Raw genomic sequence first — 16010 nt, forward strand, 5'->3', positions numbered from 1 at the left:
AAGGACAGTTACACACACACACACACTGTAGAAAGGTAGTCATACAGCAACTGTACACAAGCAATTGTAGAGCAACCACACAGTTAGTGGAAGATCAACCACATGCAGGCCGTAACAGAAGGGGCAGAAAGGCAGCCCCTAGATACACCAAAAAACAAATACTGACACTTGCTGACCTTTACACACACATGCAAGTAAAATGATCTCACAGGCATGGAACAGCTACACACACACAGTCACAGAGATGTCAATCATGGCGGCCACACATCGGCAGTCATACATCAGAGAAGCTTGCACACACATGCATTCCCAGAAGACATTCAGGCATTCACAGTCCTGCTGCAGACAGGTAGTAAGGGGGCATCTGTGTGGAGGAAACCACAGTGCAACTACACATAGGAAATAGCCAAGCAGCGGTATACAATCAAAGAGTGAACAGTCACATAGAAGTCAAATACAAACAATCACTGACTCATGCAGCATATTCACAGATCAGCTATCCAGTACACTCAAGACAGTAGAGCTATAGATACAGGCCATTACGGGGTGGCAGCAGTACAGATGTTTCTAAAGCATCCGACGAGTATGAGTCCATACACCAACATTCACCACAGTGCTGATTTAATTAAGCAATCAACAAATTCTTCAATAAAAAGACATGGCATTATTACGAGTTTGCTGGGGGGTTTCTGCGTTAACGATTACAGCCACTTGGTCCAGCTCAATTACCACAGATTATGGTGGTGCAATTAAAGTACATGCCCACCTGGACACACCATCATCTCTTCCAGATCTACCAGTCAGGTTTCTGGTTTCACTGTTGCATCTAAATGGCCAACTCCCTTCAAACATCAGACAGCCACCCATTGCCTTTATGTTTCTTTCTTAACCACTCAGTAGCATTTAATACTGCAGACCCCTCTTGCTGCCACTCTACCCTCGCAGCTTGACCACTTCCTTTCTCTCCTAGCATTCTCCGATCATTTAGAAGAACTACTCCTGGTCACCTACTACCAGTCGCAAGCGGGCTCCCAGGGCTCCATATGAACTCCCAGGGTCTTTCATCTATACATGAAGCCACTGGGAGACCCGATCCAAAAGAAAAACAAACATACAGTGGTATGCTGATGACACAGATAAAGCTTAAATTTAGTTGTACCCACCTAACCGTACCACATTGGATCTTCTCTCTTAATCCAATCCTGGATATTTACAGAATACCAGAATACTTAAAACTCTATTAAGACCAAGTTTGTCCTGGTCTCACATGGCAAACACAATTCAAGCATGGTTCGATTACATAAAGCTTGACAACGTCTTTGCAGCCTCACACCCTTCTACAAATCTGTTGACTTTTACATAGACCTTCACATTAAAATTGTTTATTACTAATCAAAATTCAATGTTGATGATTAGGTTCTTTGGCCACTTCTCTTCATCCCATACACTGCATGCCTCAGCAAACTCCTTTCCTCCTTTGGCTTGAGCTAGCACCTCTTTGCTGACCATACTCCGATCTTCTTCTTCGTCCCCTCATTCACCCTGGAATCTCTGAACACATAACCGAATGCTTCGCGCCAACCACCATTCGATGGCTCTAGATGGATCTACGTGATCCGACCGCGGCTGATTTTGCCATGGCCGGAAAGTTCACATGAGAAAGGTGCGAACCACCAAAAGTTTGCACCTTTCTCATGCGAACACACGTACATACCCAGACCCCCACCCATTCCCCCCACAACACACCATGACACCCCCCACCACACCCTCAACACACCCCCACCCACACCCCAAACATAAACAAACCCCACTTACCTTTTTCTTCACGCTGAGTCCCTGCGGCGCCAGTCCCTTTCACTTCCGTGATCAGGAACCGGCTCTGCAGTGTCCTTTTTCGTTTTTTGTTTTCTTTTACGCGGACTGCAGGGGTTTCTCCTGCAACACCCCGCTCACTATACTTTACACCCCTGCAGCCCCATTTTTCTTTTTTTCGCGAGTGTGCTGCGGGGGTGTCCCCCGCAACACCCCGCTTGCTATACCACAAAGTATAGTGAGGTGGGCATTGCGGGGTACACCCTCGCAGCCCCCGTTTAAAAAAAAATGTTTTACTTACCTGCAATGCTACCACCAAAGGTTCGAACCTTTGGTGGTAGCATTTTAGAACTTTTTGTTCATGCAACCATTTAGATACAGTCTTTTTGTACAATGCCCTCTAGACTGCCTCATCCTTGTGAACATTCTTTCTCCTTGCCTCCAACCCAAACTCCACTCACCTCCCTTCCATCTCTTTCCCCCTGACCTCTTCACCCCATCATACATAACTCGCTACTTTAGGACTCAACCTCAAACATTAGAAATTTCCAACCACACCTGGCACACCACTAAATGAAACATGCCTCTCTGCTCGTTTGTGCTCAGCAAACTGGACATGCCTATTTTTTGGTATACACCTCTACTCTTATGTTTTCCCCAGATTCCTCAATTTTGCCTCACACACCCTTTTCAACCTTCCCGATCCTCCTCCACCTCTATCTGCCATCACTACCCTGAATGGCTGTCGATGCAAAATGGTTCTCTTTTTACATTTCTGCTGCTCATCTACAAATCCATCAATGGTCTTACCCCCGCTCCAACCATACCACTGCCTCACTGGCTGTATCTCCCTGTATTCTCCCTCTCAACTCTTGGCCCCTTGTATTTTCACAGCATAACAGTCCCTGATCTCCACTTTGCCCCCTCTTGCTTTCATCCTTTTATCTACTTGCCCCAGTCCTCAGGAATGCTCTCCCCCTGGCCCGTGAAGTCATCTCGAGTGGAACTCTTTAAAATGCGGCACAAGATCCAACTGCTAGTGATGGATGGAGACCCCAAACCCTTCGCCCTCCTATCCAAACTAACTGATCGACCCACCTCCCCTGCATGTAATTTGTAAGTGGGTAAATACTGGCCTCAGGCTGTCAATGTTAAAAAATATTGTTATATCCTCAAGTCCCTGTCCGTGGTATATGTCCCTTCACTATTCGTTATTGCCTACTTTGTAAGTCATTTCTTTTCATAATAAAATCAGGTTTTTGAGTAAAGAGAATTACAAAAAATACAAATATAAAATATTGCTCAGTTTCTCAGCGTCTCCCACATCACAGAGGCAATTGTCTACTCACTGTTCTCCTCAAAGTCATGCTGTCCCCATTGAAAACAGTCTTCCATACAGTAACCTGAGTCTTCCTTGGTACACAGAATTACAAACACATTACTCCTCTCTGATAGTACTCCTCTGGGTGACATTGTCAGCTCACATATTTTAAAGGCCTTCATATCCAAGGAGCCTTCCTACCCTGCCAGCACACTCTCCATCTCCGATGGGCCCCACTCCCTGAGTAGTCAAGCTTTAGCTAGGCTTGTAACGACCTTGTGCAAGAAAGCAAAAACCTATCCAAAAGAATTCCCTACATGTAACTAACTCCATCATATCTGGTATATGGTTTTCCCCTGACAACTTCAAGAAAAGACTTAGAAAGTTGTCATTCAGCCAAAATGTCCTTTGCCTCACACTACCAACTCTTGCCAGGTAGACTATTGTTCACTATATTCCTGCTGGCCACCTACATTATGCTCCATCACTGCTACCCTCGCGCTGAGCTGCTTTGTCACCATATCATAAAATTGCATCTTGGTTGACGGACCACAATCTCGACTTTGATATTCAGCATCTAACACCCAAAATCTCCCACTCCTGCCATTTTAAATGGCCTTCTGCATAGGCTCCCATCAGACACATTGAAAAAGGCTGGTGAGTCCAAATGCTCCACTAATGGCACTTTGCTGCTTCGCAAAAATAGAATCCTGCCCTACACGTAACAAAATAAACATTACAGAAAAAGAAAGGCTTTAAAGGGCATGTATGAAGGCAAGTAGTGGCACACTGCTCAAAGTGCAGGTAGTGGCAGAGGGAGACCAAGAAAACCTAGCCCAGGCTTGAATATGCAGTCTGTGAAAATCAGAGGGATAGTTTTCCGGAGGCGTCATTGAAATGATGACCTACAGATGACCCTTATATACAATTCTGCCAAAAAAGAAGTCTCCCAAAATCACAGTAAGTCTGAAAATGTAGTAAAATATGTTTTTTCTTTTGCAAGATCATAAAGAATTCAATTGCATACAGGCTCGGACGGATCCATCTGGCGACGCAGGAAGGTTGGCCCCAGGGATCACAGTGGCATGCTTCTGTGGGATATGGGCCAGTTTGGGTACTTAGGGCCTTATTACAAGTACGGCGGGTGCAGGTAAAACCGGCATTAATTCCGTTACCACCTTACTACCAGTTTGGTGGTAAGGTGGATGATTTACCTCCAACAAAAAGCTGGGAAATCCTCGGTCTGATCACCAAAAACGGTAAAATCCGCCAGCGATAATTCCACTGAAATCCCAATGGAGTCCTTTGAATTCTGAAAATGGGGATTAACACCGCCCTACCACAACTTGCAATCCCGCTGTAAATCCGTGGGGCCAAGTGGCGGTAATGGCAATCAAGCTTGGCGGCAATTTGGCAGATTTACCACTAAATAATTGTAACAAGGCCCTTTACGGTGACACTGGTAGTTTGACATATGCTTTGGGCCTGCTGTTCTTTGAAATACACTATTTACCCAAAATGTACCCATAATTGTGCCCAAGTACTACTTAGTTTGTCATGGAAAGTCACAAACTGAGATCTCCAAATAGCCTCAAATTCTTTGGTGACCAGGTCGATCAAGATTGATCAATGGGTACCTAGGAAGTTCACGATCTGAATCAACAATGGACAATGTTTGCTATAGAGATTCCAAACCATTGCAAATCACAGAAAAAAACGAAATGTGATTTGCTTCAAAAATAGACAAAGCAGAATATATTGCAGCTCCAATCATTTAAAAGGAATTTCAGGTCCAATGACACTGGCGTGGTGATAATTCCATCACTGCCACTTTACCATCACTTGTTTGCACTGCCGAATCACAATTTACAATAAAAGGTAGAGGCGATACCTCCAGCATATTGTAGGAAGTAAATGGCAAGTTCAACACCAAGGAACGCTTCGCCACATGCGTGAATTAGAAAACCGGAGTGCACCCAGCCCCCTCGTTAAACCTGACAAAGCGTGGTGCACCACCATACAAACTGCTCTACCTACCGAAATCAACCTTCTCTGCAGCAAAGTAACAACCAAGAAAGCCCTACTATCTGCCAAACCCACGCACCTGCTCGCCATGGCACCACCCGACCTCATCCCTCCAAACCCCACTGGAGCCAGTCCCCTGCTTCTCCTTCCACCCTGTCACTCAAGCGACAGTCTTGAACAGCACCCCGGCCCTCAAAAATGGAATAGTGCTGTAATTCATTTTCAGAAGGTAAAGACTTCAAGACATTCGAGGCATCAGGCTCAGTTTGACTACTTTTGCCCTCAATTACTGAAAAGTCAGAGTCCTGCACAGAAGTTTGGCAGTCAACAGTAATCATATCAGCAGCCCACTCTATCCAACTCTCTCACCATAAATACATCCCTGCTAGAGCCCTTCGGTCTGCTAGCACCAACCCTCTGTGAATCAGACCCTTCTCTAAGCAAAGAGAAGCCTCCTTCTGGAATGGTCTCCCTTCCCCTCAAAGGCTTGAGCTGGATCTCCTTAACTTCCGGAAGCTCCTCAAGACCCTCCTTTTATCCTACTCCTCCTTCACTCTCCCCCTCCCTTGCTAACGCCTTCTTTTGCCTCATTGACTGGCTGCCTGGTTAACTCTGAGTACTACAGGGCTCCAGGCCCCCGCCCAGTCCCCTTCTTCCCTGCACTTGCCTGCATTCCCTGGCCCTGGCACTTGCCCTCTGACCTCCGCTTAGCACTTGTACCTCGCCTCTTCGCCTTTTTCCCTTCCTACCACAGCACTTGTTTGTGCGTAGACTGGAACCCCCGCCCCTCGCACTTTTGGTTCTGCACTTGCACGATCTGAATGTCACAAAGCCTAGTAGGACCGTTATTGTATCTCTCTCCCTTGTTCCCACCCCCTTTTTTCCCTCTTGTGGTGCCTTGAAACACCATTTGTTGTATGGGCGCCTTACAAACATCCAATAAATAAAATAAGAATTTCCTGAAACCCTTTACCCTCTCCACACCTTTAGCTTCAATTCATTGTTTGTTCAGTGCTCAAATATTATGGTCGTAAAGAGTGTTTCTTCTTTGACCTCCAAAACTCCTGGAAGACTTTCTTCAGGTCTCAAGTAGAGCAGAGGAGACTGCACTAGACTCACCTTTCCCAGTGGCTGCAGAAAAGGTAAATTTCCCAGCGTTTGAGAGTCTCCCCTCTTTGAAGTTATTCTCTTTACCTCAGTGCTGTGCAATGTTCTCATGCCTCCTCCCACCAAGAGTCTGACCCCTTCCAATCAGGGTCTAACCCCTACTTTCTGTCTTGTGTCTAACTGGCCTTGTCGAAATCTCCTATGCTGTTGGTCTACTCACTCCTTCTGTTCATCTGCGTCCCACTCCTGGCCTTCACCAATTCTCTCATTTCCTACCACTGTCTCTTGATGTTCACCCAAATCTGTCTTCTCTCCCTTTACCACCTCCTCCTGACGTTCGTCATCCTCTTCCTAATGTTGACCAACCTCCCCAGACTTTGCCTCTTCAGCTCTGTCTGATGTCCAACACTACCCTCCTCATTTTGCTGTACTACACCTCCTGTTGTACATAAACCCCAATTTCTTTCCCACCTCCCCCCTGATGTGGTCAATCTCCTCCTCAGTTTCTCCTTCTGAACATTCCTCCTAAATTTCTATTTCCAAAATCTCCTCATTAAGTTTTTCTTCCAAATCTTCCACCTCAATTCTTCCTTCTGATGTTGACAGCCCTCCTTCTCAAGACCTCCTTCCACCTCCTTCGTATGTTTGCAAACCTCTTTCTCAATTACTTCTTCCACTTGCTTCTCCCCCTCTAAACATCAATCTCCTTTACCAACTGCTTCTCTGTCCCTAACACCTCCTGCTCTCCAAACTCCTCCTTCCCATTTCCAGGATCCGATCTCCCGCTAGGATCTTTCCTCTCTCCAACCATCTCCAAACACTTGCCGGTAGTTTCTTCTCCAAACACCTACACTGTTTGGCCAAGAGTCTGGGCTTATATAGCTCTGGAGCCTCTTTTCCCAGGGCCAAACTCCCTGTGATGGGCTCCAGCCATGATGGAAAATGGGTGAGGGATTGCGATTGTGAAAGTCAATTGGTTCACCTGGGCTCAGCAATTGACAAGACTTTAAAGGACTGGCTCACCATCTTGGTGAACTGACCAACTGACCGGGAGCTATGCAAAATGTGATATGCTGCACCACTTGAAACAATGGGTACATTGTTTAAGCTCTGCCACGTGGTGTATTTATGTGAAGTTCCAATGTCTGTGTGAACCTGCAGGCAAAGCCGTGCAATAATTCGCAAAGGGCCCATGAAGTCTGAGTGTGTTCTGATGTAGAACAGTAATATCTGACACCATGTACTTTATGTTTTGCAATGATCGCTCAGTGTCCCAATTTCTTAAATGAGAAGTGGCATTGTGGTGGTGGTGCTGGAACGTGAGGGGGTGCTTGGTACTAGGATCACAGGACTGTTGGAAGGGTGTGAGTTGCTGTTGTTACTAGTCCTGTGACTGTCCCCTCACCGGTAGAGGAGGATAAGTGGCGTGAGCAGTGAATCCTCCCTATATGCCTTGGGCTCATCATTCTCTAGGTTGTGAAGATACCCATTCGGTCCCCCACTAGAAGTCTACATAATCATACAGGTGACTTTGGCACAGTACCTACATAGTACTAAAATACCACAGTAGAGGTTACAGAGCTCTTTGTGCAGAGGCATAAAATATTGATGGACCTGTACACTTGGCTGATAGAAAGCTGCAGGTTAGGGAAATGTATACAAAATGCATTCTGTTAACAAAAGTGGCGCCTTTTATTGTTTATGACAGAACACGGATTGCTATGGTATTGGGGATGATCTGATGTTTGCATCTGCTTTATAGAGTGATTAACATGCAGTAACAATAAATTGGGTCAGACTGTGACTTTTTACTTGTGTCTCCTTTTCTTAGATTGTCCATTGTCAGTAGAGGAAGTCAACTTTGATCAAGGGACTTAAGCCAAGAAAATGCTGTCCTGAAGACCTTGTCGGCCTTCACATCATTTTTGAAGTTCTACAACAAAACTCCAACTGCCAAAATCAATTAAGGATCATCACTGGTAACAAGATAAGGCATAAAAGGAGTTCCCTTGTTCCTAAATGATCTTGTAGGCTTTCCATCAGCCCCCAGGAACTAACATTAATTTCCTTTTCCGATCAATGCAAATTTTTCTTGTTTCCAAAGACTACACAGAGGTCCTCTGGTTTTGGAAGACAATGAAGGATCTTATGAGTTATATAAAACAGCAAACAATTCCATAATTTTACAAAGATCATCAAGGCCTATTCTTGTCTATGAAGTGTCCTCATAATTACAAAATAATCTATTTTTAACCGTAATATTTTGAAGGATTCCCCATTTGCAGAGACTTGGAAGAATGTGCCTCATCACCAAAGTTCTACAAAAAAAACTGTCATTTCAGTCATCTCTTGAAGTATTCTTCCCATAATTATCTGATACTTTGAAACACATCTCTCATTTCCAAATACTGTGAATGATTCTTCATTCCAAAAGACATACGAAGATGCTACACATCACCAAAGATTGTGTTGCCTTGTCCTCATTTTCAAAGATCCTGAAGGATTTCCATTGTTGCCAAAGTCCTTGAAGGAGTGGCTTTATTCCGAAAAAAAACCTCATAAAAATTCCCCTGATTTTGAGAAGAATTTACCTAACCCTGCACATTAGCCACAAGCACCTGAAACTGGATAACACATTGTCTACAATTGAGCCTCCCAAGGCAGGATATTTCTTTCATAAATCAAGAACCGTACCCACTGAAACTGAAGATCGGCACAATGGATGCATATATGGAGGCATATATAGAAGGCAAATAGTCTGTGGATTTTTTGTAATGAAAAAAGATTAAGGATTGAAAATCATCTCTTCTTTTAAAACCTATTCTGGTACAGGATGCTTATTTTACAGGATGCTTATTCCTCCAAGGGATTAATGCAACACAACCTGGTCCCTGCTCTTATTGTGGTTCACACCTGTGTCTTTTTTCTGGGTCTGTGACTCAGTGAATTATTTATTGCCAGCAACATTTTCTTTTAGGTGAACACATGGCTTCACCAATCAATAAAAATGGGGCAGAATGTATTGGTCGCCGCCTATTTTCTAATTCATCAATGTATTTATTTATTAATACTTTATTTGGCACCACAGGCCACATGCAGGCCACTACTGCTTGGTTTGTGTCTACAATAGCTCTTACGCTATAATATTAGGAACGATAAATCATGCCACTTTAGCTTTATACTATAGAGTTGTAGACAGGCTGCAGTGGGAAGAAGGAACAAGTTACTTACCTCTAACTCCTGTTCTCCAACATGGGTCTGGCATGGATGCACATGCTCATGAATATTCCCCCTCATTAGGGTGGGAATCCTCACTAAAATGAAAAGTAGTTTTGCTTACTTCTTACTTCTTTCCTTTTCCCTCTCTTTCTCTGTTCGCCCTATTCCTCCCCCTACTGCCTTTATGTGTTGTAACCTTTCTTACTTTGACTCTTCATCTTTTCTCTCGTCACTGAGATCTTCCCTTCCTCCAATTTTGTCTTTTTCTTCCCTTTCTCCTGACTTAGATACTAGTACTCTACACTCCTCTTTACAATCTCTCATTGACTCTACTTTCCCTCTATATCCTTTTTCTCCTTCTCACAAAATGTCACAGCCTTGGTTTACTCCAAGTCTTATCCCTCTCCGTCCTAGCTTGCATAATGCCGAACAGCTCTGGAAAAGCTCTCACTCATCCTCTAATCTTAATACACTCTCAATGCTTCATTCTTCCATTGATTCTGCTCTACTTATTGCAAACAAATCTTACTTTTCTGGGCTTAAACTTTCTCATCACCCTCCCTGTCTCTATCAGTTCTTACACAATATTCTTTCCCCTAAAGCCCCTGATCCTTCTGTGTTCACTTCCCTTTCCTCTTCTGACTTTGCTAACTACTTCACATCTAAAGTAGCCAATCTTCAACTAGCCTTAACGCCCCTCCCTTCTTCATGTTCTTCTTCTTCCTCTCCTTCATTACTATGCTCCTTTTCATTATTCTCTCCTCTTACGGATCTTGACAGTTCTGCTCTCTTAGCATGTGCATATCCCACAGCCTTGCTGTCTGAACCTCTCCCTTCTTCTCCTATTCCTCAGGTTTATCCCTATCTTTGTCCCTATTATACTTCTCTCATCAACTCTTCCTTTCTACATTCTTGCTTTCCTGCGGCTTTCAAGCATGCGCTTATTCTTCCAATTCTCAAAAAACCTTCTCCTGATCCATCTTCTCTGGCAAATGTTCATCCTATTTCCCTCTTACCTTTTCTCTCTAAAATTCTTTAATGGGCTGCCTATTCCCAGGAAACCAGTTATCTGCTTTTTCATTCTCTTTTTCCTCCCTTGCAGTCTGGTTTTTGCCCATCTCACTCCACTGAAACTGCACTTCTTCATGTTTCTAATTCGCGGCTCATAGCTTGTCACTCTAAGCTTCATTCAATTCTTATTCTTCTTGATCTATCTGCAGCATTTGACACTGTGGATCACTCCCTTCTTATCTCATCTCTTTCCACTTGGAGTATTTCGGGGTCTGTTCTCAATTGGTTCCATGCTTATTTTTCACAATGGACCTACTCTCTTACTTGGGCTGGACACTCTTCTTCCTCACTTCCTCTTCTTTATGGTGTCCCCCAAGGTTCGGCATTGGGTCCTCTTCTTTTCTCTATTTATATTGCTCCTCTTTCTGCTCTTACCTCTTCTTTAAACCTTTCCTTTCACCTTTACGCTGATGACACCCAGATCTTTCTCTCATTTTCTTCTTTTGATTCTGTCCTACATTCTACTGTCTCAAACTGTCTCTTAGCCATTCAGAACTGGATGTCTTCTCATTTCCTATATCTTAATCCCTCAAAAACTACTGAGGTTCTGTTCTTTCCCACTTCTACTATCTCTCCCACCACTTCTCCTTCTCCTTTTCCTCCAGCCGCGCTTTCCTTTTCTCCTTCTGCACGCAATCTAACTCTTCCGTCTGTCTCCTTTTTCATTACCCCCTTGTTCCTCAATTGCTTCTTCTTTACTCTCAATCTCACTACTTCCCTTTAAATCCCATCTCTTGTATCATTCATTTTCTTTCAATTGTTTTTAAGTGTACCCATGACTTGCTGCCCCCCCCCCCATCTCTCCTCTTTACTTTCATTCTATGTTCCTTTGCGTTCCTTGTGATCTCAGAATCTATTTCTTTTGACTGTTCCTATGCCATGGTGTACTTCGTCTCGGTTGCGCTCCTTTTCTCTTTTAGCACCCAAGCACTGGAATGCCCTCCCTCTCTCACTTCGTTTCCTCCTCATCTCTTTGTATTTTACAAATGAATCCACCTTCTTGCACCATTGGGTCTTCAAAAGTAATACCAAATGCTTTTCCTTTCTCTGTTGATGTACATTTGTATTCATCTGTTTAATTTTTGATTGTACTGTATTTCGGATTGTTTTATTGTACAGCGCCTTTGGCAAAAGGCGCCTTATACATTTAATAAAATACAAATATAAAACTGCATTTCTCCTCTAAACCAGTCACTGTCCTTTGGGTCATTCTGCCCCATCCAATGACAGTCGTCTCCGTAAGCTCCACCGCTGGTGGCCATCTTCACATTTGTTAAAGCATGTAAAGTGACATTATGAACCAAGAAGAGCCACAGAGGGGAAGGAGTGAGGGTTTGCATGTGAATCCATGCCAAACCCATGCTGGAGAACAGGAGTTACAGGTAAGTAACTTGTTCCTTCTCCAGCATGGGGTCTGGCATGGATTCACATGCTCATGAATACGATTACACAGCAGTACATATACACAACCACGGGAGGTGGCAAGGCTCAACAGAAGTAAAACACTTACCGCTGGAACAGACTCACCTCATACAAACAGGTTGCTTGGTCAACCTGGGACTCCTCCGCGGAATCCCTGTCGATGCAGTAGAATCTCCTGAAGGTGTGCGTGGACCTCCACGTAGCAGCCCTGCAGATGTCTAGCCGGGAAACACCAGAGAGAAACGCTGTCGTCGCAGCAATGGCTCTGGTGGAATGGGCTCTCAGCCGAGCTGGAAGAGGTCTGTTGGCTAGACGATGACAGTGCATGATGCAGCCCGAGAGCCACCTTGGTATGGAATGGAAACCTTAGACAGCACCTTCCCATGATTCACGGGTACAAAATTCACAAAGAGTTGAGATGTCTTCCGAAAGTACTTTGGGCGTGCCACATAAAACTTCAGGGCATGATCAACGCCCAGTGAATGCAAAGTCCTTTCTGCTGGATTAGAAGGGTTCAGGAAGAAAACTGAGGTGAAATTCTAACAGAACCTTTGGCATGGAGGTTGGGTGGGTCCGCAGCTCCACCCTCGTAGCGTGGAAGGATAAGTACGGCTGCTTGCAAGAGAGGGCCTGGATCGCCCGACCCGCCTAGCCGAAGTGATCAACAGAAGGAAAACAGTCTTCCACGAGAGAATCATCAGTGGTTCCTGATGCATTTGTTCAAATAGGGGCCCCATATGCTTAGTCAAAACCATGTTGAGCTCCCAAGGTGGAGCAGGAGCCTTCACTGGTGGAAAAGTCCTCAAGGGGCCTTTGAAGAACTCCTTGATGAGTCTGTGAGACCACATAAAGGGCTTACCAGGCGTCGTGGTGTAAAGGGATATGGTAGCCAGATGCACCTTGGTCGAAGCATGAGCTTGGTCAGCCTTGGCCAGGGAAAGCAGTTACAGAAGGAGCGGCAGAGCTGTCACCTGCAGCAGTGTAAGCTTCAGAGTCCTGCACCACACTGTGAAGCGTTACCATTTATGGCTGTAGCACGACAATTTAGAGGAAGCTCTGACCGTGGCTAGGATCTTCTTACACTCTAGCAGCAGGGAAAAATGCCCAAACTCTAGGGCTGCAGAAGCCAGGCTGTGAGGCTCAGAGACGCAGAGTCGTTGTGCAGTATCGCCCCGTCTTCTCTGTTGAGAAGATTGGGAAGTGGAGGCAGCCAGATGGACAGAGCCACTGACAGACATAGCAGGTCTGGGTACCACATCTGTCGAGGCCATTCCAGAGCAATTAGTATCATCCTGCAATGACACTATGTGTGTGTTGATCACACATAGCAGGAGTGGGATCGGAGGGAAAGCGTACAGGAAGAGCCCCTCCCACGGGAACAAGAAGGCATACCCGTGGCTCCTCAGCTGTGGGAACCTGCTGGTGAACCTCTGGCACTTAGCCTTGGCTGCCATTGCGAATAGGTTGATATAGAAGTAGAAATAAAAGAGATACTTGATCCTGATGAAGTTCCCATTCGTGGCAGGAGTGTAGCTCCTTGCTGAGTGAGTCTGGCATGGTGTTCTTGGTGTCTGCCCAGGGAAAATGGGACAAGGAACATGTCTGGAAGAATGGCCCAGTTCCACAGGGTCTGGGCTTCTAGGGAGAGCACTGGCAGTGCATCCCATCCTGCTTCTGGTCGTAGAACATGGTGGTGGTGTTGTCTGTGTAGATTCTCCCCACCTTCCCTCTCAGCAACGGCAGGAATGATTTGAGGGCCCAGAATACCGCCCAGACTTCCAGGACGTTGATGTGAAGGTCCTTTTACTTTGGGAGGCAGAGGCCTCTGACATGCAACTGTCTGGTGTGGGCACCCCACCCCTCCAAGGAGGCATCCGTGGTGACAGTCACCTGGTACAGCAGGATCTGAAAAGGAGCTCCTTGCGTGAAATGTGGGCGCACCCCCCACCATCGTAGATCTTACCAGAACCCCTGGGTGAGGGCAATCTTGTCTGTCAAAGAGCCTGAGACCTGCAGTCACCAGGCATCCAGAAACTCATGAAGATGCCTTATCTATAGCCTGCAAAAAGGGACGAGGTTGATGTAGGAGGACATTCTGGCCAACAACGACTTGATGGATCGTACTGTCTGCCAATGACAGGTGCTGCACCTTCCCCAGGATGGCCGCTTCCATCTCCTCCAAAGGGGTAGCCAAGCATACGTCCGTGTTTAGACGGACACTCAGGAACAGAGCGTTCTGCGATGGCTCCACGCAGGACTTCGGATAATTGATGGAGAATCTGAGCTCCGTCAGCCGTTTGCTGGTTTGCCAGTGCATGAGATTGGGAGCAGATCAGTCGTCCAGATAAGGGTAGATGTGGATGCTCTTGAGACGTAGATGTGCCGCCAACAGAGTCAGGCACTTCTTGAACACCCTTGGGGCCGATTTCAGGCCGAAGGGCAATGCCTTAAACTGATAGTGCTGCCCCAGACTACAAAACGCAGAAGCTTCCTATGTTTTGGTTGGATTGGGATGTGAAAGTAAGCATCTTCGAGATCCAACATCACCAGGAAGTCCCCTTCCTCCACCTGGCCGAGCACATGCTGCAACGTGACCATCCAGAACTTCTAGGTCCTCAAGTACTTGTTACGACATCTGAAGTCCATGATCGGCTGCCACCCTCCAGACTTTTTCCGTACCAGAAAGTATCTGAAGTACACCCCAGAGCCCTGGAGGTGCTAGGGGGCGGGTTATATCACCCCTTCATTAACATGGCTTAAAACTCTGCAGCAGTTGAGCTATACGTAGTTCTTGATGCGCCACTTGAGGAATGTGAGGACGCCTGTGTTGGAATTCCAAGACGTGTCCCTGATGAAGAACATCCAGCACCCATTTGTTCACTAGTCAGCCTTCCATAGGGTTACAAAAGAGGGGTCCCTGATCCCCGCCGGTTCAGGCCTGCTTGGACGTCTGCATCCTGGCTTGTGGGCGATGACGCTGCTGTCCTCCGCTGACGTAGGCCTGGGATCGGCCCCTTTAGGCCTCCTTGGTCATGGAACGGAAGGGTTGATGATGGGGGGTGGTTTACCCCTTGGATGACCTGCTGCATTTCCCCTTCGAGAACCAAAAGGACGACGACCTCCTCTGCTGCAATGTCCACAGGGAGAATGCTATCTCCGTATCCGTCTTAATCATCTGGAGAGACTCATCCACAGTCTTGCCAAACAGATTGACCCTATCAAAGGGCATGTCCACCACCTTGTACTGGACATCCGTCCTGAAATTAGTGCCCTTCTGCCAGCCTTGGCGTCAGAAGGACACACCATCTTCCATCTGTCGGAAACCGTTATCCGGGATGTCCAGAGCCACTGTGATGGTGTGATCCTAGGCCACCTCCCCCTCCTGGAACAGGGACAGGGCCTCGGCTTTCTTGTCCTCTGGCAGGAAGTCCAAAATGGGCCAGAGCTTATACCATAGCTGCCTATCGTAGCGAGATAAGATGGCCAGGGCATTAGCAGCCTTGACAGTGGAAGCCGCGGTGTAAATTATGCGCTTTCCCACGGCATCAAGCTTCTTCCCCTCCTGGTCTGGAGGCACCATGACTAAAGAGGATGAGTTAGATGAGTGCTTCCATGTGGCGGCCGACACCACATAATCAGGAGACAGATGTAATCTCAAGCACCTGGGCGCCGAGTCTGGGACCCTGTACTTCTTCTCCATCACTGTCTCTCTTGGGGGGAGTGGTGCTTGCCGTCTTCAGCAGGGCAAACCTTCCTCCGAGACATCATCCAACAGAGGGATCGACATGTCGATCTTCAGTCTGGATTCCTGGCGTGGGAAGATAAATCCCTCTTTCTTCATCTCCTCTGGTACCAAATTGAAGATAGCAGAGGCCCTCGAGATTGTGGCATGAAAATACCCAACCTCATCAGGTGGCGAGGCCCTAGCGCGCTCATCGGCATGCAGCACCTCTCCATCTGCCGGTATATTCTCATCAGAATGAGTCGCAGTAGGGTCCGTATTCGTACCGGTGTCAGTGTGTGGCAGATCCTC

At 46.2% G+C, this 16010-nt stretch overlaps 1 protein-coding gene across 2 annotated transcripts in view; it reads left to right on the forward strand.

Moving 5' to 3' along the window:
- Positions 1 to 9287, forward strand: part of LOC138488746 (twist-related protein 2-like) — a 254446-nt gene extending 245159 nt beyond the window's left edge. For both annotated transcript variants that reach the window (XM_069616016.1, XM_069616017.1), the window contains exon 2: positions 8097 to 9287. Coding sequence is in view for 1 of the 2 variants with exons in the window: in XM_069616017.1 (XP_069472118.1) it covers position 8097 (1 nt within the window). In the remaining variant the exon portion in view is untranslated. The remainder of the gene's footprint in view (positions 1 to 8096) is intronic.
- The last annotated feature ends 6723 nt before the right edge of the window (positions 9288 to 16010 follow it).

The sequence above is a fragment of the Ambystoma mexicanum genome, chromosome 9 (genome assembly GCF_040938575.1).
Source record: "Ambystoma mexicanum isolate Mex_15411 chromosome 9, UKY_AmexF1_1, whole genome shotgun sequence".
Classification (NCBI taxonomy): Eukaryota; Metazoa; Chordata; class Amphibia; order Caudata; family Ambystomatidae; genus Ambystoma; species Ambystoma mexicanum.